Here is a 23,898-nt window from a genome sequence, read left to right as displayed (position 1 = left end):
TTTAAAAGTCGTGCCAACGCATAAAGCAGTTTACTGGAGTCCCAAAAATTCCTGCTGCTGCTGTGTGAAAGATGAAATAGTGCGCCGTTTTCTCCATCTTGATACTACACCAACTTTGCAGTCAATGCCCTCTGCGATAAGCATTGAGTGTTTCAATTTCATAATGCTCAGAAAATTTCAGAAATGGAAGCTCAGCTACGGGCTTGTTGACATGTGGTCATCAAAATAAGCAGGTGTCTAAATTCAGATTACCAGTTCAACTGCTCCAGGAAAAATAGGATAAGAAGTGACCCTGCCAGCTGTTTCAACTTTTCCAAGAGGCAAAGCATAAATGCAACACTGATCTTCTTTCCCAGCAGAGTTGAAGACAGAACACTGAAAGTTACAAGCTATCAAGCACTGTTAATCACATTGTAGCCATCCCTGACCGATGATGAACATGAGACTGCGTTAAAAGGAAGGTAAAATACGACCCCTAATGTGGTTCTGCATTCTTGCTTTGGAGCAAGATTGTCAAGGCCCACAGTATAAACCACAGGGAGGGAGACTCTAATGAAAAATAGAGGTACTCTAAATGAGCCAATGAGAGTTAATCCATAAGTCACTAGGTTTGTAAGCAAGCGGAAATAACACCTCAACCAATGACATTTATGAGGTGTATTAAAGCGTTTATCCATACAAATAAAACTGGAACACAAGCCACAAAGGCTATACAACTGTTCCTTTTTTGAATTTCCACCCGCATGTGAAAAAAAAAAAAAATGCCTTTGCATAAGTGAGGCATTGCTAACTTGCGCGAGCATGACAGCTACCGTTTTGCCCATTACATCCCATTTAAATATGCAGTGCTTTGTTGACATTTTCTTGCTGTTCCAAGGCAGACTGGTGTGCAGCAATGGACAAAAATGCACTTCAGTATCTACCAGCAGAAAGCTGTGCCGCTCCCTGATAAAACAAGCACGAACAGATTAGCATCATTTTAATGAGAACACCATCCACCCCTTTTTCTTTTAAGGCCCAATTATCACCTGGCATGTGCCCATTACAACCGTCCCCGCAATTGAAGATATCACGGGTGAATGCCAATGCACTGCACTTTTCTATCTTATTACTGCCACAATGTACCAGGCCTCGGAAACTAATGAACACGTTAACAGAATTCTGTCGGCGACAATTCAAACAATGAAAAGGAACGTTCCTGCACAAGGACAGGCAAGCAAAAACAACTGATGTGCGACTTGCTTGCATTTGAGATCTAACAGAAAAAAAGTGGCAATAAGCGCAGAAGAGAAATTATCATCAACTTGCAACATAACCTGCAATTACTAATGTGCTGCAATTTACAGTAGGTCATTAAAACACCACTGCTGCAGCAAAATTCATAAAATAGCATAATGAAAGCTACTACTGAAACTAAGCCAAGCCATAGCAACTGCCAACTTGCAAAAAAATTCGGCAGACTCAAGGAAGAGGAAATTAGCCGCCAACAACAAAGGAAAACAATCGCTAAGCAGTTATCTGCATTAAGTACAGCTGTCCACTCTGAGTACTAAAACATCTTTTTGATTCCGCGATTACCTTTCTGTTTACCATTTTTTGGTTTATGTTCAGCATTAACAGCAATGATAAGCAGCTAGCATTCTGTTGCAAAGTGCTTATACAAGACAAAAGGCACTGCTTTGTCAGCAAATGCAAGCGAGAAAAATGTACTTGATGCACAGCCTGCACGGCAGGCCTAATTTGCGGATGTACGCATTGCAACTTCACATGATAGTTAATGAAAACAATGAAAGCGACGGACAAAAAAGTTGAAAAAAAAAAAAAACCTGGCTTCACTGCCACAAAAACTGAAGCTGAAAACATATGCGAGCTGCGATCTTGCCCAGACCTCGCCACTTCCCAAGCGTCTCAGACAAATGACCCTGCTCCCCTTTCTAGGTCAAGTGCCAATTGGCCACAATGGCTGGCTCTGATCAGAGGAGAGGCAACCGAGCAGTGTGGGCGCGTTTGAGTACAACGCTTTATCTCCAGCAGCTCTCATGAAAGTTTCCACTTATATATATATCTGTATATATATCTCCCAGTTAATGTGTGCCCAGTAGTTATGGTTTTCATTCTGTATTGGTTTCTTCCAATTTACCACAAGAACACTTGCACAACTATATATAATCACAGTTACTTAGCTGGCAGTGGAAAGAAAGCATTTTTCAGTGTTTAAACTGTGACTTCAACAACAACAACAAAAAAAAAACGGAAGCCTATAAATTGTGTGGCGGCACTACAGCTATAAAAAGTTCCGAGAATGTTGCGAAACAGAAAACTCTTGTTCAAAGCAAAATTATTCACAATGCAGCAATACGTACACCCAATGACAATCTCCCCTCCCCTTTTGATGAGGCACACGTTGACTGCTTATTCGAGTTCATGCTGGTTCCATATAACTAAACCCAAACATAACTAGAGATAAACTAGAAGTCCCTTCAACCAAACTGTCAGCTAAAGCTAGTTCAAAGCTACAGCTTGCCAGACTTACTAATAGGAATAACATGAAACTAAACATAACCCAGCAAAAACCTGTCGTGCTTCACACTGACAGAGACACAATAACGCCATTTAGAAAATGATAAAATATGAGACTCGATCAAGAACTACGAAGTTTCAAGATCAGCACAAGTAACAAAAGCGAAGACATTGCGTCCAAGGACACACTGCACATAAACGAGTAGAAAAGTTAAAAAAAAAAAACATGCTTGCACGACAACATGCCACATGTCCTCCTTTCTCAAAAGCTACTTACAAGTGGTTGCCTACATGTGGCAGCTGCCTGCAGCTGACCATGTTCTTTAAATCAATGACCGCTGGACACTGATTTCACACCTGATATCGTATTAGTAAAAAGTCAGCCAGAGAAAATATCAGGCAGATCAACATGCTTCAGAGAAGTTCAAACCATGCTTGAAGCTGACAATGCGCAAGACGGAAAGAATCATCAAGCAGCATGCAGGGAGCACAATGACAAGATGAGAGAGGATGAAGTCTGCTCGACACTGCAACACAGTGCAAAACCCCTCAACAATCATGAAGTGCTCTGGCAGTGCTTGCCAGAGAAAAAAAAATGCGTGGTACGAGCTTAGACTAGGCACAAGGTCTGCACTTACAAACCTGCTGTGGGCAATTTCAGATAGGGCATGAACATGTAATAGCCCATAGCTAATCAGACTGCCATATCTAACACCCAATTTAAGCAGTGGGGGGGTGCCACAAGCGACGCGTGCTGGCACCCAGCATCGCACCATCCTACTCCCCATTGAGAAAGTTAGTTTGGGTTCAGCAATTCTTTTTAATTCTTCCATTTTTCTGGACAGCAATAATGCACAAAAATAAACCAGCCTGTCAGAAATAACCCGTGCAGAATTTCTGCACGGGTTATTTCTCTCTCTGCTGGGTCAGAACCACACTTCCGACAGTTGCTTGAAGCGCGCAAATAAGGCTTTACGCCTACCAAAGCACAAAGCTAAAGCCTGCTCTGTGCTTTAATTATCCAAAAGATAAAAAGATCAAACTCAGCATCCATGGTACTAGGCGCACACCTGTTAGAACGAGTGTTCTGCGAGAACTACCCAGTGGTTCCACATACTCTACCTCCTCGAATACTGCAAAACCAGATGCCAACTTTGTACGTCAATCAGGTCTTGCTGATTCTGCTCCCACAGCTTCAACAAGTGCTTTACTCCACTTCTTTGTTCTTGTTTTTTTGTTGCTATCGCTTTTATAAAAAATTTCATTCCTTTCGTCACTGCTTTTCACAGTATAAAGAACTGCACGAGAGAACAAACAGGCACAGGAAAGGCAACAGTGCAACGCAGAAAGAGACAGGTAGAGAGAACAGGGGCTGCACAGAGAGCAAGCGAGAGGGTGAGAGAAGGAAAGGGAGAGATTGTGTGTCCCACCACCAACCTGCGGCAAGCAGCGGTGTGGTTCTCCGCTTGTGCGTGTCGTCGTAGAGCATGTACAGAGGCTCAGGTGTGGGCGCAGCGCTCGCTTCGCTGCCACTGGGCAGCATCGCGCGCCCGTATGGGCTGGCGGACGCTGACCCAGCGGGAAGGGGCGGCGGGGCCGATTGGCAAGGCTGGAATGCTGAGGGTTGCCAACGCACACCACCGCATGTGTGGCGCCCAAACCCCCAAAGGAGGAGGAGGAGAAGCAGGAGGAGGAGGAACATTAGCAAGGACCACCACCATTCCCAGAAAAAATGCCCCTCGGCTACGGAACCAGGGACACCGAACGCTTCACTCCAGAGGCCCCAGTGCAGCCGCAAAGTTTGACCAAGGAACTTCACTACACATGGAAATGGACCATGCAACTGTGCCCCCTGTTTCCATCCCTCCTCTGCTCTCTGGTAACCTATGATGACAATAAGGAAGTCAGCTGGGCCAGCTTGCTCATGATTGGCTCACGACTACATGAGCAAAAACAGGAGGAGAAAGAAACAATACACACAACACTGACCATACAACATGGGCTGCAAGTTCAGCGCTGAGCCTGCCATTTCTTTATCATCCTGTTTTTAACACTGCCGCTCTGATGACAGCTTACTGGCCATATTAATGCGGTTAAGTGAATTGAGAGCTAACTGAACTGATGTAAATACCAATAGAAACGCTCTCCTTCTGAACTATGCTTACTGGAAATGGGACAGAACCAAGATGTAATGCTAATAGTTGGTTGGTCCACCTTGCTACCTAGTTAGCGCCATCATTATTTCACAGTAAAAAAAGTAATGTTCAGCTGTTTCTGTTGAGGTCTAGAGAGTTGTAGAGCTTTACCTACAAGTTGAAAAGCTTTACCACCTGAAATCTGAAATATGTTCTTTGAGTGGCTATACACACCAATCTCAATTACATAAACTATGCCTTGTATTACAATTCTCTACAGAGAAAATATACACAGTAACTATACACAGCAGCTATTACTTGCAAGGCGCTTGCAATGGTAAACATTCCTGGTTGTGGTCGGCAGCTACTTTGAGAACTTCTCACATCACAAAGGAACACTGCTGTCAAACGCTTATGCTAAGCACTCAGTGAAGCGCTTATCTGAGCTAGACCTCTGTGTGTTTCAGTCCTTGAAAAATGTAATCAGACTTCCTGGAAGCACCTAAACTGTTCTCCAGGGTGAAGGCCAGTGTGCTTACTACATCAGTAAAATGCACTCTGCCTTAAAAAAAACCTCTCTGGAGTCATGATATAAACTCCTCATATTTTTAATCTAACAAAGAAGCGATCGTTCTCCTCGCTGAAATTGGCCAGACTACCACCGAATTCACACACATTTTCCTGTGAAGTGCATGCAACAGTCGAAATCGCTGCTAACATTAACTACAGCATAGAGGCATAGTGGTCATCTTTATGCTTGCCTCTAAGAGCAATAACGAATAAACAGACAAAAAGAGATGCAAGACCCTTCTTTAGAGATCGTTTCATATGTCTAGGAAGAAAATAAAAATAGCTAGAAGTTAGAAATTGAACAGCCATCAAAGTGTTGGGCAGCCACTGCTCAACATATGAACAATGCATAGTGACTACAAGTCAATATGCGAGCCCCTAATCACCTCAAGTAATTAAAGAATGGTGCTTGTTAACTTTCACACCTAACTTGCAGCCCAACTAGTCTACAAATGCGAGAAAGACACAACCCAGCCAGAAAAAGCAATTGTGCACACCTTCAACCTAAACAACTCTTTACATACCCCAGGCTAATGAATCAAAAAGGAAAACCTGTAACACATACCTTACTTAACCATTCATTTGAACACAAATGTTAACAAGGTAGCCTTTAGAAAGCCCAGGCAAATGAAAAAGCAATTCTCAAGAAATTCTAAAGGCTCATTATATTTTGCCATCTCCCCTGCACCCCCCCCCCCCCCCCCCCGCTCAAAAAAAAAGCTGATATTCTGCACAGCCTTATGACCCACTCCCCCAAAAGACCAGCAATAGTCATCATCAAGCTATCACCACCACCAAAGAAAAAAAAACACAGAAAAGAAAAAAGGAGGACACAGGCATGCATGCTGCCCAGTATGCTCGTATTAACTGCAGAAGAGTCAGATGCAAAAGTGAGCAAAAGTTTCGGGGTTAGAGCCTTTATGCAGAAGTGGATAAATATGCAGCAAAGAAAAGCAATGCTTTCCACAGTTGGAAATGAAATGTCATAACATGGTTATAAGTGACTGTAAGATTGACCACTTAGGATGTACCTGAAAAAGCAATTTATTTTATTTACTTACAAACACTGCTGTCTCATACACGAGACACAGCAGGAGTGGTCAGTTGTCCATGCTCGCACGAACTCAAATTGTGCTTAGTCACAATGAGCTTCCACTGTGCACAACTTAATGTGAGTTAATAAAAATATCAGTCAGAACAGGTTAGCAGTAGGCTCTTTGCAATTTCGCACGACAAACATGGTAGTGCATGCCACCTAACATAAAGCACAGATTCACTTCAGGTTGGTTTTTAGAACCACAGCCAATGCTAGCAACATAAGCACGACCACTACCACGAGCAATTCTTATAGCGGTCCAAATACAATGAATGCAGCAACCAGCATTCGAACATATGGAACTGCAGCTGAGGCCCTGTACTTCAGTGCAAGCAGCCTCACAAAGAATTAATTTGGTTCCTTTCAGTATAAGTTTGACAACAAAAGTGCTGCTCATATGCCCCGTATTTCTGCCATCAAAAAGACACTTGAAGACAAAAGTCGGCCTATATCCATCGATTATTGCATTCTAATGACAATGCAGCTATTCTCAGTGAAAACGGAGCTCTTATCAGATAATAAAGACCGAAAAATGAAACAAAGGTGCCACTGCCACAGAACATTATCACAAGCAAGTGGTAGTGATGCCAAGACAAATTTATTCATGTAGATCTCTGAAGCTAGGCTACACTACTGTTTTCTACTAAACAGTGATCACAGAGTCCTTTTTGGCCTTGATGTTACGAGCCAAATGGGTGCTTGCAAAAAAAAAACAAAACAGCACAGCCACTATGAGCTAAACAGTCAATTTTCACTCAGAACAGAAATTGAATGGCAACGTCCTTAGTGTCCTTTCATTGGGCGGCCAAAAGAACTGTGCCGCGGCTGAGCCATAGATAAAATAAAAAAGCGCTATCACAATCAGTGATATACTGCAGCACACTGCACTATCATTAAAGTAAGGCAAGCGCAAAGAAAGAAGAGAGAGAATGGTGACTCACTTTTGTGACTAGCGTATGGGATGCGGTGCAACTTGGATGCCCTGGCCGGCAGCGTGCCACCCTGCAGCTCTGCCGGTGCCGATCGGTGTTCAACGTACTCATTCATCACGCGTCTCCAGGTGGTGTGCGGATGGTGGTGGTGGTGTGGGTCACCCACCGGCCGTCCCAGCTTGGTCCCCAGCGTCCCATAGTCCCCACTGCTCCCCCGTTGCTGCTCCCCCCCACACCGCACTTCGCTCTGCGGCACTGCGTCCGGCATCAACATCGTCTCCACATCTAGGTTGAGGTTCTCAAGAATGTGCGCATGTGTGCGGTGCACCCGCGTCACTTCCTCACGCACATGCGGCGGTGCACCGTCATACGGTGGTGGCCGCGGCCGCCGCGGGATGGTCGGTGCACCGCCCGCCCGCAGGCACTGCTCACTCCGTGCTGCGGCGTACTGTTCCTCGGCATCCGTTATCTCCTCGTAGATGTTAGGTTCGGAGCCCCGGCGATTCTTCTTGTCGTTCCCATTATTAGACTTGCCTGAACCAAACAACAGCTGGCGGGCATATGCCGTGGTGGTGCCGTAGATACCGTTGGATTTGCTCGGTGAACCGCCCTTCTTCTTGCCCTTTTTCTTTTTCTTGTTGTTGTTATTGCCACCAGAGACATGCTTGGGTGGTGTGTCCGGCACTGATACATCAGGCTCAATGGACAGCAAGGGGTTGAAGAAGCCACCGCCCTGGTCAATGATGGGCGATGTATCTGCAGCCGCCGACTCGGAAGAACCTGGGGGTGGGGTGCCGCCATTGTTGAGCCCCACCGGCTCATCAGGGGGTGGCGGCGCCCCCAGGGGGCTCTTGTCGGGCCCCAGCTCACTGTAGTAGTATGGGGCCTTGGCAGACATTGCTGCCCCAGCCAGGCTTAAGAGACGCTCCCCGGACGGGGCCGCTTCCGGAAACTCATGGCACGGCCTCCAAGCAGAAACTGCACAGAAGCCACACAAACTGCAAATTACTGAGGAGTGTCCCTGATCCAAGGTTTTTTGACAAACGTGTGACATCTATGCAAAAAGCATGCATGTTAACACCTCGCACGAGTGTAGTCGACACATGCAGTCAGGTTCCTCTGGCATTTCTGGTGTTACAAAAAAAGGCTTCCTTCCTCGCATGTGTTTCAGAACACAAGAGGGACCACTGCACCATTTCACCGAGAGTTGCGCCTCGTCTAAGCAAGCAGCTCCTAAAACCCACGAGGACAAAAGCTGTGCATGAGTGGTTACAAAAAAAAACAAAAAAAAAAACGTTCCACATTTTTGATGGGCTCAGCAAGAATGTATGCCAAACAAAGACCAAGCCTGAAAGGCATCTAAGAGTAATGTGAACTAAAACAGTAGCTGCAAGGATCTATCAAACAAGATTTGCCATCCAGGCTGTTTGATGCCTGCGCACTAGCAGCAAATGTACCAATTTTCAAGCCCTAACTTGCACAAAAAGTACTTCGGCATTGCAAAACCTACTGGCTAATCTCCCATCACCGTTCCAATTTTTTTCTGACTTCTATTCAGGTTACAAGAGTCTTTTCTAGAAAAAAATAAATATATAAAACAGTCCCAAACCTCATTCCTGCTGCGAATATTGCATACAGATGGAGCTCAATTCGACAAAACAAAGCCTGTGGGAACTATAATTTTGTTCACAAAAGCAGGAATATTTACAAAATCAAGAAATGCAAAAAATGTCCTAAAAGAAAGTAAGAAGTTTGGCTTCCATGAAAACTAGCAGCTCAAAAATTTTAACAACTCGCAGTTTATATTGTAATCAGGCTTTTTCACTACGAGCAAGCCAGACAAACTTCACAGCTTCCTTATTGCCAAGAATGTCTGCCTGCATCCGTTATTTGTGTAGTTATCAAAACTGAAGCACTACCACATGAAGCATACAGTTTTCTATGGGAACCGGGAGTGCACTCTTCTTGGAGGGCTTTCCAAGTCCAACGCAGCTTCTGTTTCTGCAAGAAACACTGAATCCTAGTCAAGAACCACTAGCAATGATTTACGCTTTGTTTCAAGGATGCAAGAAACCATCTTGATGTTAATTCAAGTCATTGGGACCCTTCTTAATATAAAATGCAGCATGTAAATTCATTTCACAAATGCGAGAATCTGAATTCCGAGTGAACGGCTCTAGTAAGGAGAATCAATATTTGTAAAACTGAGAAATCTAAAAGAAAATAAAGGTTTCATAAAATGAGGCTCTGATTGCAATTTTTGAGGAGCATGCCTCATTACTTTGCTTTCACAAATTCCTCAAACCACAACTTTTTACACCCCTCTGCCTCACTCAAAATTATAATTTATATCCTACACAGCAGCCAGAGCTCAAACCTTTTATATGAGTGAAATGGACAGGAAGCACTAGAAAATGATAGCATGTACTTAAAAAAAAAACCAATGGACAGCACACAAGTTTCCATGTATTGCATGCATATGGATGCTTTGCATGTGGTAAACAATTTTTAATAAAGGCAGCTTGCAGTGCATGTAAAAGTATAAACAACTAATTATTACTAAAAGCTTCCCTGCAGTCATAAACCAAACAAGTAACCGATAAAAAAAAACAGCGCTATCATTTAATCGATACAGAAAAATGTACATACATGGCAGCCTGCTGTAAATATTGCAACACACACAGGACCAGTCAAAACAAAAGACGATTTTTTACTGACACACCTTATGTTTTTGCGCAAGGTCTTTCCACAGAATGGTGGGCCTTTAACGCCAAAAAAAAAAAGAAAGTTCTAGTCTAGGCGCGGAATGGGAAGAAATTAGATCTAATATACCTTCTCCCAAGGCCTCTGCTCTCGGGAGGCGAAATTATAATGCTAAGTACCGGCCGCACGATACCGAGCGGCGTTACGTCTTTTCACAAAACAGGAACTTTCAGCTGTTTTGATGCTGCACTAATCCACGCACATTGCTGTGCCGGTTGTTTTTTTCACTGAATCGGATAAATTGTATACAACCATCATTCAAGTAACGGCAATGCTGGGAGGCCGCGGAATGAGGTGAAAAACAAAAACAAAATTTTTTGGACGGCATAATCAAAAATAAAAAAAGTAAGGAAAAAGGCAGAGACAGGAAGCAAGCGGGTAAAACGCGTCGCGGTGCCGGCGCAACGCGTGAAAGCTCGTTCTTCAAAGCGACGCCGCTGGCCGACAGGCCAGGCCAGGCAAGCACGGGGCCGCGGACGCAACGCGACGCCGCCGATATCACGCGGCAGCGCGGCTTCACTCCTCGGCGGAATTTTAATCGGCGTAATTGGCGTCGTCGCGGGCGGTGATCGCCTCTTCCTCTCTTTTTCTTTTCCTCGTCAGGCTAGCCCGTGAAAGTACCACTACACACGTTCCGTAAACCGCGACGACGGGCTGCTGCTCGATATATCGATTTCCGTGCCAGACGCGCTTTTTAACAGTAGCCGCGTGCGAGACTTGCAACGAAAGAGAAAAAAAAAACGACGCCGAAAAAAAAGATACTAAAGCCACGCAGCGCAAATGACGGGTGTTTCTCCCTTGTTGAGCTCACGAGTTCATTTCTTAAATCGACACCTGGGACGGTTCTCTCTCGCGCCTTTCATCGGGTTTCGCCGAAAGCCGTGCGAGAGGAAGCTCTGTCCGTGCATCATAGCTGGGCCTCGCGTATCTTTCCGAAGATAAGAGACGGTCACATCCTTGCGTTTCACGGGTATGAGTAGCGCAAGTGAAAAAAGAAAAAGAAACAGCGGGCAGAAAGATACACAGCAAGGCGAAATGAGGGCTTGCACTGCGCCCAAGAGGTGAACCGGGCGAGCAACAAACGGGACACACAGGCGATCATTAAAACCGGCGGCTGCCCTACTCGTCAAGGGAGGATGTATTGATTGTGTGCTAATGTCAGCGTCCCGACAGATTTCAATCGCACATCGTTCTCGAGAAAGACGAAACACTTCAACGAAGGCGAAGTGCCAAAAGTCTCGCGCCAGGGAGACGAGGAGTAAACAAGCGCGAGATTGCGACAGGGAGGCGAGAACAAACGCGTGAAAGCGCTCGCGGGATCGGGCACCCCTCACGAGCACAATCTTCACGCCACACAATGATGCTTCTCGCATCAGCCACAAACAAAAACGCGTCCGCTCAGACTAACCCTAAGCGCCTCAACAACGCTTTGAAACCAAAACACGAGTCTCCGTGAGGGTATCTCACATGAGTACAATACAGAGATTAAACAATGCCCTTTCGGAGACCCTGTGTGCGAGATGTCAAAATCCGCCCTTGTGACTCGGAGATGGGTAGTACTTACATTTCTAAGAGCAAGCTAAGGCCATCAGGCACTTGAAAGGCTGTCCCGGTGTCTCGTCGCTTGGCCGGCTATCATACTTTTACAAAAACGCACACACACGTAGAGAAAAAGGCACTATGAGCGTAGAAGAAAAAAAAAGCTTTGCTTACGAGATCCCAAACACAAAAATCATCGCGAAACAACACTGCCAGTACGCATGTCAACTGGAAGCAGGCTAGCAGCTCCGAAAGCGCCAGTTTCATTGGATGAATGAGACAGCGAGCGGCCAATCAGCAAGCGCGGCTCATCGCACGCTGCCCAAATACATTTTCTGGCTTCTCCGGCTTCTCCGCTTCCGTCAAATTTGAGAAATTGGTTCCGCTTTCTGCTGAACGAGTTTACGCCGAAAACAAGTCGCGACCGCAATGCAGCGCCCGTCGTAACAGCTCGCTATCTGTGCAGTAAATATTTGCCTACGTGCGTGGCGCAAGGCGCGGTTTCGAGGACGTCATTTCGCGGCGCTAGTGGGGCGACTGCCAGCTGCGCTTAGAACCCGAAAACACCTGCGCTTCCACGCGCACGCAGTCTAGAAAGCGCGCTCGCTGTATTCGCCGACATACTGCTGCTACCAGAATGACTGAACAACAAGGTTAGTGCCGTGCAACGTCGACGTTCGCATCGGTTCAGTCTGGCTCGCTGGGCTCAGCGTCGCGCGTTGTGTATATCGCGCAAGAAGAAACACGCTAAACACCGCGCATGTTTAGCGCGGCACGACAGTTGTGGCCCTCGCTTCAATACTTACTTGGTCCCTTCATATGCGCCTTGGTGGGATCATTCTGCTCGGTTTTCGTGAGCGGCGGCTTCGTGCATTCACACCCGACGGCGTTACGAGCGTGTGGCAATTACGTTGTTATCTCGAGTACAACCTTGGCGTGGCCCGCCCGCCTTTAACCTTGGTGAAATGCGCCCCTATTAAGTAACGCTGCTCAAGCGGTGGTTTTGGACGTCGCGCTGCTGCTGCTGCTATGTTCTAACGGTTTCATCTGGTCCCGGAAGGAAGTCTGGTTTGCCTCTGGTTGAAATGGACCCTGCTGGGAGCTTCTGGTTCTGAGCTAGGATCTACTGGCTGCTACAGGGAGCTTTTTGTTGATCGATTGACAACTTTTTTCTGCTGTTTTTGTTTTAACGATATTCCTCAATTAACAAAATTTTTCATCTAAATCTCTTCGAGTTTTTCTGCTATAAATTGCAAAAATAGCGTTGAAATTTAATCAGAAAACTATGTTTATTAACTGTTCTCTCTAACACCTGTGGGATACCCTTAATGAGAGTATATAAGCATGCACTCATAGTATTCGTTTGTATTAATGTGACTGTATGTTTCTCATATATGTTATGTGTATTGCAGTGCATTGTTGTTGGGCTATTGTTGGTGCTTGCTATGATTAAAGCTGTGTGTTCTCACTACAGGCAGGTCTGCGTGGTTCTAGGGCGACACATTTTAGCGTTGATTGCTTCTATTTTCCTGAATTTTTGGAGTGTTTATTATCATTAAGCAACTCTTTAAAACATCTTTAACTTGTCAGAAAGGTTAGAAATCTAAGGACATATTACACAGATGCTTTATCCAAATAAATGTTCCTGCTATCAGCATGCAGTTACTGGTCCCAGTGGCTATTGGTCCCAGTAGCTAATGGTCCCAGCTGCTAATGGTCCCACCAGCTACAGGGAATGGGCCAATAAACCATTTGAACTGGGACCATAAAGAATCCCTTTTGGAAATTTTCACGTGGGGTGCGTATTTATGGCAGGGTTTAGAAGAGGAAGAAAGACGATACCTTTTGAAGTGCCGAAATGTTTTGATATGAGTGACAATTTTTTTTTTTTATTTTGCAGCGTCCGCAGACATTGTTGCGGAGCTTTTGGAGCTTGCAATTCACAACATCCTGCATTCGAGAAAGCTGTACCCCGAAGATATGTTTCAGAAGTCATGGAAGAACAATATTCCTGTTCATGTAAGTGTGTTCCCCTTAATGTACGCATAAGCAATTGGCTTCAGTTGCTCTAAGAGAAGTATGCTGCAAGTATTTCATCGCTTACATTGCAAAGACTGTTTTGAGCACTGTGATGCGTGCATTCTAAAGTTCATTAATGCCATTTCTATGTCACCACTAATGCAGCTACAAGGTGTATTGAAGTATCGCATTCTGTTAACAATACGCAACTGCCTACAAAACTCATTAGCCGATTGGGTGTATAATAATAGGTGCCTGGTTAGGATTAACTGCCTGTTCTGTTCCCTGCATATACTGCAGCTTAAGGCACTAAGTATACAGTCTTGCTAGCAAAGGTTTACTGTATAGATGAGACAAAAATGGCCGATTTGTCAGGTTCAATGTGCATGTCTTCCAGAATACGGCACTAAACTGTCACATTAACTAGATTCAATAAAAAGATAAGAAAACATTCGCACAAGCCAGTTATAATTACTTGCAGAAAGTGTAGTTCAGGGTTCCTAGTCTGCGTTCACCACCGTCATATGAATTTATACATATTCAGTGAGGTCGTTTGCAGTTTCCGCACTCTTGGCATGATTAGTGATGTGAACATTATGAGACCCTGATAATGGATTTTGGGCGCTACAGAAACTGCCTGTCTGGCCTCGGCTGATTTATATTGGGTTATCTGACTGTGTGGGCTTGACTGCATGGCGAACATGAGATGCAGCCTATTAACACCTCAAATGAGAAGTTAATGTGAGACCAATCACGGGCACCTTACAAGCAAATGAAGCCTCTGAAATACAGTGAAATGCTCTATTTGTGCTTTATACAGCTTATTCTGCAACACGCAGGCAAAATTGAAATTTGCTCCAGTGTCTTTCTTAGTGGATAAGCAGTTCATTCCAGTGCACTTTTATGCTTTGCTCGCAGCTGGTGTCACACCCGATGGTCATAGACTACATCGACAGCTGTGTGATGACAATGCACAAGCTCCTGCAGCGCAATGAGTTGCGCAAGATGGTGGTGCACATCACTGACTCCAACCACCGGCCCCTGGAGCAGTTCGTCTTTGAGGTCACAGTTCCAGTTGAGGGGTCCTCTTCGCGGAGCGGACTTTCTAGGAAACAGAAGGAAGAGTAAGCAGTCCATGTTCAGCCATGCTGCAAGCGCTTTTGTTTAGAAAACTACAGCATTTCTGAAAAAGATGAAAACCAGGGCATTCACCAGTGCTGCTGTGGTGGCAAATTGTGAAGTTTTCCGAGTCTGGTTTTCACCCGCCGCGGTGGCTCAGTGGTTAGGGCGCTCGACTACTGATCCGGAGTTCCCGGGTTCGAACCCGACCGCGGCGGATGCGTTTTTATGGAGGAAAAACGCTAAGGCGCCCGTGTGCTGTGCGATGTCAGTGCACGTTAAAGATCCCCAGGTGGTCGAAATTATTCCTGAGCCCTCCACTACGGCACCTAATTCTTCCTTTCTTCTTTCACTCCCTCTTATCCCTTCCCTTATGGCAGGGTTCAGGTGTCCAAAGATATATGAGACAGATACTGCGCCATTTCCTTTCCCCAAAAAACCAATTATTATTATTATCACCTTCGGATTGCATCCTAGTAGGTCTTTCATGCGTATAGTATATAAAGGATACCATCTGCCTTGCTATTGTTTCTTGTTGTGAGTTGTATTGTTTGCTGTAATTAGATACAACTCAAGAATGCAATTACAAAGGAGGTCTTCCAGCCAGTGGCATCTACCTGTTGTCATGACTCAATGGTCAAGTGCCTTGCAGCTGCCACTAACTCTAGCAGCTGCGTGCAAGCAGGTGCAAGGTAGTTGACCACATCATGGCAATAGGTCGGCCCTATTAGGTGGAGGCCCTCCTTTGAGGGGCATTTTTGAGTTGTATCAAACTGTAGTGCCTTGTTTTTTTTTGCATAGCTGAGCTGGCACCATATGCACATTGGTTTTTCGACCAAGCCTGTTCTTTTTTTCCTGCTTTGTTAAGCAGTAGAGGCCATATCATTAGCAAGTTCAAGTGTCATGTGCTCATCAGTGTACTGGTCACGCTGAGATTGAAATGTGTTTCTGGAAGTGGCACAGCAAGCAGATAATTTATAGTGAACTTATTTGAGAAGCACTAGAATTCGAAGTTTTAATTTCCTACTACAGTTACATGACTGTCAAAGCACATTTTTAGAGGGCTGTTTCAAACGCTGTTTGGTATGGTGTTCATAAGTGTTACAAGATATTTGCAAAGACAAAGATAAGGCATACGCATGAATCATGTGGAAGTAAGGCTGGCAAGCATTTCTGAAGGAGGGCGTATAGCTTTGCCAAAGTGCCTTGCTGAAGATAAGCTCCACTATTGAAACAGTGGCCACTCTTTCTACAGTGTGTACACTTGGTTCAGCTGTTTACTTCAAGGACACGACTGTGTTCGGAGAGAGAGCGCAGAGCTGGACATGAACACGAGATGTCACAGTTTAGAACAGAACTGTATTTTCGCTGTTCAAATCATTATCTCGTAGCTACTGGCCCAATATCAAACTGTGCATACCTTCCCTGCTGTCTAGCCTTCCACTTTGCTTGTGGACACTTACGTGTGGGCATATATGTCACATGTATGCGGGCTTCTTTTTTTTTACTGCGCTAGCACTAGATGTTCCATTCCGCCACTTAGCTGTTGTCTGTAAGGTCTCTCTGCTCACCGGGTGGCAGGTGGGCCACCTAGCTCAAGTGACCTTATGAAGTCATCACAACCTGCCCATCGGACTGTGAGCAAACTGCCCTCCGTGGCAGTTCAGTTAATGACTGGTCGCAGCCTGAGTCTCACTAGCCTTACCGATGGCACACCTTAACCTTAAAGCAATTGCTTAACCGCTGCATCACTGCGCCAGGAGTGGTACGCGGATTTCCAGCGACCTATGAATGTAGAGTAGATAATGACCAGTTACACATATATGGGCATTAACCCGTTAACGTTAACTCACTATCGTGTCTTACCTTTAGGCGGAGCTTAAGTCAAATTTCGGCAATCTTTGTTTGAAGCCTGCTTGACCTTGAAAAACTGAGCCTCGAACCGAAACCGAAGTGAAAACTGAAGTGCTGGCATACCGAATTAGCGTTTGGCCTAACCACACTAAATCGCCCGCCATTTTTTTCTATGCTGGTTGCTCTGTGATGTTCCCCATTTTTTTGCTGCAAAAGCAGTCAATAACCCATTGATCACACTCTAGGTGGAAAAAAGGGCGCTGTTTCAGATTATAGTTTCCTACTTGAAATTATAGCATTTGTTTCTGAAGTTGATGGGCGTGCTGTGGGTATGCTAGTATTCCTACTGAATCTTCATTGTGAAACGTAAAGAAATGAAAAGTCGATATATGCGCATGCATGTGCGTGTGAATGAGATGTTGATAAGAGAGAGATAAGAGATACTTAAGTATAGCTGTGCTATATTTGTTTGTTAGCTTGTACTGGTGCAATATTTTTTTTTTTTTGCATTTACTATGGCTGGTACTGACTAACAGAATAATTATTTAGGCAAAGTGCTCTCAGTAACTGCATTCCAAAGTTGGTGCACAGCTGTACGATGTGTTGTGATTCAACCTCTCCACGGCTGTATCATCTTCACCAGGGAGGACTCGTACCTGCTGGATGTGGAAGCAGCAGCGCGGGCCATTTGCCTCAAGGTGACTGCCTGCGACTCAGTCTTGCAAGATAACCCGCAAGGTTAGTGCCCCATTACTGCGCAGTGATGTCAGCCACATTCATTGCTGTGCATGGCAACAGGCTGGGGAGTCATGAAGAAAAAAAAACTGAAACTGCACGGCCACAGCATTGTTTTGTCAGATGGCATAACCCCCCCCCCCCCTCCAGAAAAAGTTTCTTGGAGATGCAGGGGTATGGAATGTGTGCGGCTGAATGAAAAAGAGTAGAGATCTGGGCCACTTGGCCTAAAAGGAGGAATGTAAAAGTTAAATGCTAGGTAATTGTTTAATATTTCAAATTATGTTCGAACAAAATATACACCTGATGAGATCTCCAAACCTCAAAAACTGTGGTCTGTAGGTATTACAGCATTTTTTTTTTTAAATTAAAAGGATGTACTAAATAAAGTGAAGCACCCCGAACTGGAGAGTGAGCACTAGGCTTTACCTCGTTAGTTTAAGTAATAATAAATCATGCTGAAAGCCAGAGCGGAGTTAGCTTTAGTGCAGATATCCATAAAAGATACTTTTCCAGCTCAGTGATGTTCTCAATTTAATGACATTAGACTGAACTTTGTAGGCTTGTGCCTCTTCCATGAATGTGCACTTCCATTCATTTTATCTCTAACTATCTTAGGACAGTTAAGCAAGATGGCAGTTATGTACAGCAAGCCAGCCTTGATGAATGCCAGCCTGCTGCTCCAATAGTTGGTGAATACAGTCATTTCTTCAGGTTTGACTGGTCGTCATTGTTTGCCTCATAAGTACAGGATAGAATTGATGGCGTCGCTATGAAATTTAGCTGACAGCATGGAGAAATGTTTTGTCTCGTGTGCTGTGGTCGTGACTGTGTTCAAGAACAAAGCCTTTCCATTCATTGCAATGCAATGTCTGTCCCAGCTGTGGAATTTCTTGTGCACTGGGTTTTCACTTTGTGCAACTGCTGAAATGTGTTTGTTGCATTTTTGAAGGTTGAGGCCAGCCTGTAGCAGAAGCCAAAGCAGTTTTGTGTTTTCTTTTGTGTAATCTTATGAACTTCACTAGAAAAAACTTCTGAGCTGTTGCTTGTTCGATGTCCTGATATGGCTAGTTACAGCATTTGTTTTACTGTAACATGAACCAGAAATTCATGAAACATGGGCACTTTAAACACTACATTGAGTTTCAGACTACCGCTAGTCTTCTGTGCAAGTTTCCATAAGCTGGTTGAGTTTGCAAAGTGGATTTTCAGATGGTATGGCTAGATATTATTCGGCCGTGATAAATGTTTGGCAGGAGTTGAGAAACACGAACTTGGGTTGAGATGGCCTAAAGCATTCTTTTACCATATCATTTTCACACTAGTGACAGACCTGCAGTGCTGCCGGAGGTGAATGATACGACGCATGCAAACAAATGGCACTAGAATAAAATGTTCGTCAACCACATCGTGAATTGTTCTCAGTAACATGGAACCGCTACAGAAAGCATGCTTGCCACGGAACATCGTCCGTCAGAGCAGGTGACGTGCTGCATCTTTTCATTATTGAATTTGTTCTTCCACAGGTTGTTCTTTCAGCATCCAGCTGCATGTTGCTGAGAGCACAGCCATGAGACTTTCCTTGAGTGATGATCCTGATGATCAGGCAAGTTTTTCTGTTGTTCTCATTCAACACCCTTGTCATTATGTGAGCTCTGATCTTTTTTGACAGTGATAGCTTGGACTTTCCCATGCGTATACTGCATCTTGTCCATTTTTGGCATTGCAGGAGGTGGATAAAATTTTCGGTTGGAAAAGTGCAGTGACCCCAGTTCTTGTTTTTAGGGGAAAAGTTTAAGAAATTCATTGCGGTATAATTTCGCAGCTTTACCTTCCTCCATTAGCTGTCATATCAAACACAGCAATGCATAGTAGTTCGCTTTTATGCCTGTTATACTATCACTTCATTGATAGTCACTTCTTGAACAAAGTATATTACAGGCTAATTCATCACCAAAGCAGGAACAAAATTATATAGCACGTTAGTAGTGGAACCCAGAAGGAAACAAGTGTAGGGCATGGCGCATCGTCACAGACAGCTCACTATATTGCCATTTTAAACTGCAGTCATTCCCCTGGATAGAAGCGGATGACAAGGACATTGATATACCCGGTGGAAGCATAGTGCCTCTCAAATGTGCCAACACAACTGTGGGGAAGGTGAGTGCAAGGGATTTATGTATTGTTCTAGATTCTATCTTCTGGCAACATGAGCAGTTTACTCCATTATCTAATAGTATGGCTAAATGATGCATGCTAGACACATTATTGATATGCGTCGAGGCACGCTTGCAGTGCATGTTGAAGCTTTACAACATAAACAAAGTGCACGTCAGAAGTGCATTGTTGGTGCTCATGACTTTGATACGAAATATAACTGGTGCTGGTTAAGAGAAATTGTTTTGTTGCTTTTCCTACACTTGCACGTAGAGGTAATGATGGCATCACCAGAGAACAATAGTCGCCACAACTAGTGGAGGCTTGGAATGCTGTCGTTGCAAGCTTCTCGATTTCCTACCTACTGGCCACTGCTGCACAAGACCAAAGTTGCAGATCTGCCAAAAAAAAAAAAGCTTTCAGAAAGCATATCATTTAATCTGCACAGGAATGGTTTGTTTTTGTAGTGAAACCACATTACTTGGTGATATGTGCATTGAATGCTTGCTCTGCTGTAAGCTACATTTCTTGCATAGCTCAAGGGCTTTTGATGTCTGCATGAAGCCATAATATGCCAGTGGTAGACAGTAAAAGCATTTGTTGAGCCGTTGGCATTAGTGGTTCATTTTCTGGGTGCCAATCAGTAGGCAGACTATCAGTATTGCATGGGGATGGTTATGTACAGTGAAACCTTGTTATAGCGAACTGCTAAAAAAATCGTAAAATAGTTCGATACAGCCGATATAGCAAACTGGTAAAAAATCGTAAAATAGTTCGATACAGCCGAAATTCGTAATATAAAATTTCATCAGAAATGCATGCAATAGCGGTGCAGTTTAGCCAGTGAAAGGACGTTAGTTCAGGCAATCATTACTATGGTAACAGAGAGATGTTTGCCCAGGTTTTAGCAGCGTTTCGAAGGCGCTCGTGGCTATTAAGGAGGCCGTGAAAAACTGAGCGCGAGTTAAGTTGTCTTCTCTGCACAGCTCCGAAAACGCAAGTTAAGTGCCAGCAGTGGTGGCTTCCCCGCATCACAACAGTGTCGCATGGAGAGCACTGTCGACAGATGAGGTGTGAATGCGTGCCGTCTACCGGACTACAACCCTATGCGCCACTGTTGGCGAGTGTGAGATAAAAGCACAAACCTTGGTGCGAACGCTTGCCGCATCACCACCAGTCACTTGTGTAGTGCGGTGAAGCCTGCTGCTTGGCATCCAAACGTGCACAGTTTGGCGCTGGGAGCTTTGATATACCCGTTTAATGGCCAACCGCGTTCGATATATATAAAGTAGAAATTGCACGAGTATGTCAAAAATATTTACGAAGAGTTCAATATAGCTAAATTCGTAATATCCGTGTCCATTCTGTCAAGGTTTGACTGTATTCATGTTTGGGGAATACTTTTGCAATGCTTTAGCCTAAAATTGCTTCTTGCTTGTTCACTTCATTTATGCACATTGTCTGCTGTCTTATTTCAAAGCTGCAAATTATCCAAAAGATTACCGTCTTCATTACTTTTCATTTGCAGGTCCAGCTGTACGTTGTTGAGAGCGATGTCAAAAAATCATCTTGAGTGCTTCAAATTTACAAAAATTTCATTCTTCTTTCAAGAGCGCCATTGTTTGTGTCACCAGATAAAATATTCTCTAAATAAAATAGTTTTCATACTCAGGCTGGCTGCCTGAGTTTTCATTTTACATGCATTGCCGAGTGTGAATTGATTGGCAGTGTCCGCATGGACAGCAGGCCTCCAGCATGCAATTTCGACATGGACTGAGCTGCTTCGCAGGCGTAAGTACCGCTTGAAAAACGTATTGAAAAAATAGATAATTCAACTGGATTTTCATGGATTATTCTTTTCAGGTCAAAGCTGACACTATACTTTTGTATCAACAAATGCACATGCAAACTTTGTCGCCATGACAGCAAGCATCAGTTTCTTGCAGATGTTGCAAAATATTCGTTTAAGAGCTGGCCATGAAAAATTTATGGAATGCATTAAGTGCAGGTTAAAAAGGAGTTTGTTATTTGAATTCAACATATTTATTATGACAATGCTCCCAATACATGAATGACTGCTTGCTAGTCTTTTGTTCAATCAAACATGCTATTTCAAGACTTCTTAAGAGCTTTTCTGTCGGCGTTTTTTATTGCTTTCAATTTGTGGACTGGACTGTAAAAGTTGGTGTATTTTGCAATAAGGTAACAGAAAATTGCGGGAAAAAAAACTGCAAGCTTTTGCATTACTGCACAGAAAATAGACATCTGCTCTCCCGGCAATTTGAGATGGGCTGTGATAACACTGTGGAAGACTGTTACACAATGGTATATCAACGGCATTGTCTTCGTAGAAGCCACAGAGAATGGGCAGAAATTAAAATACGCACAGGAAAGTTGTCATGACAGAGCTCCCAAACTGGCTAGTGGTAGTTGCTGCTATGCAGATGTGGGCAGCAGCCACAGGAAAATGATGGGAAGCAACACTGATGAAGAAGCACAGTAAGTGGACTTGTATAGTCTCAAAGATGGAGAACAAGATTTTGTGGTCAACGGATCACGTGAGTGTCTCTTCAGACCGGATGTACTCTCCCACATCAGCCTGATGAAAAACAACTATGGTCATGGGGTCGGCACGTCTGCACTCTTGCGTAGACTTGGCTGCGGCACCGAAACCCTGAAGGAGGAAAGCTGATTAAGCATGTTTTCATTTCAAGTGTAGCCGTAATGGAACAAAGAGAGAGACACCAATGGCTCACTGCCAGCAAAACAAAGCAATTCATAACAGACGCTGCTCCTTTACTCTTCTAGTCCAACATCCTGCACGCAAGAACTCCACAGAGAAATAATGTTGCCTATTTGTTACCATAACGGACTAATGCACTTGTTACTAGTAATCACACCACCATACAGGCAACAGCATTTTCCTGCTTCTTCAGATAAGCAACATCTTAGTGGTTTTCAATTTGCATACCTTATCAAAGGAAAAATACGGTAACACGAGGTGGCTGTCAGAGTAATAGCTACCTTGACTGAAGATTTGCTCTACATTGTGAAATTCTCCTATATACACTGGAGCAGGGCAGCTAATGTGTGCTGACAGCACTGGGAAAGATGCTACGTGCCTCTACACGGAAAATTGTTGGCACATTTTGGTGTCAGATTCAATATTTAAAAATGTTCTCTTGCAACAGAATTCGCCAATTGAAACACTTGCCAATAACTATAATGATCCGTAGTTGAAGTGAGCAGCAGTTAGTAAGCTGCTTCATAGGCCAGACAAAAGCTTTGCAGTAGTTTAGAGGCTGGCAAAAGTGTTGGAATAGCAGAAAATAATAGCATTCACAGCTTTGCAGTGACTGTACAATGACTACGTTCACACAGCTACACCAGTACATTGCATTAGATTGTTATGACACACAAGGTATGTTTGCGATGAGAAACTGATGAGATGAACAGCTCACCAAAGGAATGTCGCTCATGGAGTAGACGACAACACCATCATAAGTGTTTGTGTTCTCTGTGATCCTCGCCAGACCGGACTTCAGCACATGGTGGCCATACAGGAACTGCTGCTCAGCACTTGGCTTCAGCCAGACCTTTTGCTGCATATTTTTATCCATATTATTGCTCGTACAGGAATTAACATGACAACTAAAAGCAGGAAATAAAGCAACATGTCATCGCCTCCATTGAAAAAAAAAAAATGGAGCGATGATATTTCAAATGTCCACAGACGCAACACAAAGATGCTCTGCACAACTTCATCGACAATTACCTTCGCGTATGGAGCGAGGTAGTCCAAAGCAGTGATGTGCAGGAGAAATTTGCCCGACGGTGTGAACTTCCCGAAGCACGTTCCCAGGCTGATGAGGTTCTCCCGAGCTACGTTGCTGGCCAGCTTCATAATCTTTTCGCTGTGAAAGAGAACAACAATACCGCCGTGTCTACTATGTAAGCTACAGAAGTTACGCGCATATTGATCGCAGCCGACACCTGCATCGTTCCTTCTTACCTCACGTAATACACTCGCTCTTTATGCAACCTAAAGCAGTAAGTTCCGTCTGGTCTGTCGATGAGAAGCTTGACATTTTCGGATATGCTACGAAAGAAAGGTGAAAAAAAAGAAAAAACACGTCAGCAAGGCTTCTGATGTGTAGTTGGACAGCGACTACATACGAAGCATTACTAGCCGGTGAAATAGCTCTGTTCACTCAGAAGGAAAATATCACACAACTTGGGGCCGGCACTCACTATTTCGACAGCTTGTCAAAAAATGTCCGGGTTTCCTCGTTTGTAAGGGGACGCATTTTAAATCACACACATACGACGGGCACAACACAACACACGTGCGGTGCAATGCGCCACACCGCACCGGCTACAGGTTGACTTGGCTTCTCTCGGCTTGTGCGTTGATATTTTGTTGCGCTAGGTTTAGCTAGGTGTTGCGTTTTGCATTTGC

At 44.3% G+C, this 23,898-nt stretch overlaps 3 protein-coding genes across 10 annotated transcripts in view; 1 reads left to right on the top strand and 2 right to left on the bottom strand.

Annotated features, from left to right (window-relative positions):
• Positions 1-12,478, bottom strand: part of LOC144120988 (rho guanine nucleotide exchange factor 10-like protein) — a 51,050-nt gene extending 38,572 nt beyond the window's left edge. For 2 of the 7 annotated variants that reach the window (XM_077653851.1, XM_077653852.1), the window contains exons 1-3: positions 12,362-12,478; positions 7,263-8,231; positions 3,958-4,137 (exon numbers count right to left, since the gene is read on the bottom strand). In XM_077653851.1, coding sequence (XP_077509977.1) covers positions 3,958-4,137; positions 7,263-8,231; positions 12,362-12,374 — 1,162 coding nt within the window. In that variant the 5' untranslated portion in view covers positions 12,375-12,478. Of the gene's footprint in view, positions 1-3,957; positions 4,138-7,262; positions 8,252-11,580; positions 11,815-12,361 lie in introns of those variants that run through there. The other 5 variants (XM_077653854.1, XM_077653855.1, XM_077653853.1 and 2 more) reach the window with 5 other exon arrangements.
• On the top strand, positions 11,866-21,136 carry PolZ2 (DNA polymerase zeta subunit 2). Of its 2 annotated transcripts, none has more exons than XM_077653859.1 (7): positions 11,866-12,208; positions 13,456-13,574; positions 14,493-14,698; positions 17,191-17,285; positions 18,809-18,888; positions 19,350-19,442; positions 20,968-21,136. In XM_077653859.1, exons 1-7 carry the CDS (start codon positions 12,193-12,195, stop codon positions 21,010-21,012), a joined length of 654 nt encoding a protein of 217 aa, XP_077509985.1. In that variant the 5' UTR covers positions 11,866-12,192; the 3' UTR covers positions 21,013-21,136. The 2 variants fall into 2 exon arrangements, with proteins under 2 accessions (XP_077509985.1, XP_077509984.1); XM_077653858.1 differs by lacking the exon at positions 11,866-12,208 and adding an exon at positions 12,279-12,408.
• A 794-nt stretch (positions 21,137-21,930) lies between these two features.
• LOC144120990 (60S ribosome subunit biogenesis protein NIP7 homolog) lies at positions 21,931-23,847 on the bottom strand. The gene is made up of 5 exons (XM_077653860.1): positions 23,691-23,847; positions 23,452-23,538; positions 23,215-23,353; positions 22,901-23,041; positions 21,931-22,113 (listed from the first exon to the last, which is right to left on the bottom strand). The coding sequence occupies exons 1-5, from the start codon at positions 23,744-23,746 to the stop codon at positions 21,994-21,996; spliced, it is 543 nt and encodes a 180-aa protein (XP_077509986.1). The 5' UTR covers positions 23,747-23,847; the 3' UTR covers positions 21,931-21,993.
• Positions 23,848-23,898: the final 51 nt, after the last annotated feature.

This window comes from Amblyomma americanum, chromosome 2, assembly GCF_052857255.1.
Source record: "Amblyomma americanum isolate KBUSLIRL-KWMA chromosome 2, ASM5285725v1, whole genome shotgun sequence".
NCBI lineage: Eukaryota > Metazoa > Arthropoda > Arachnida > Ixodida > Ixodidae > Amblyomma > Amblyomma americanum.
The sequence above is the reverse complement of the archived record's forward strand: the minus strand, read 5'-3'. Positions and strand labels throughout refer to the sequence as shown.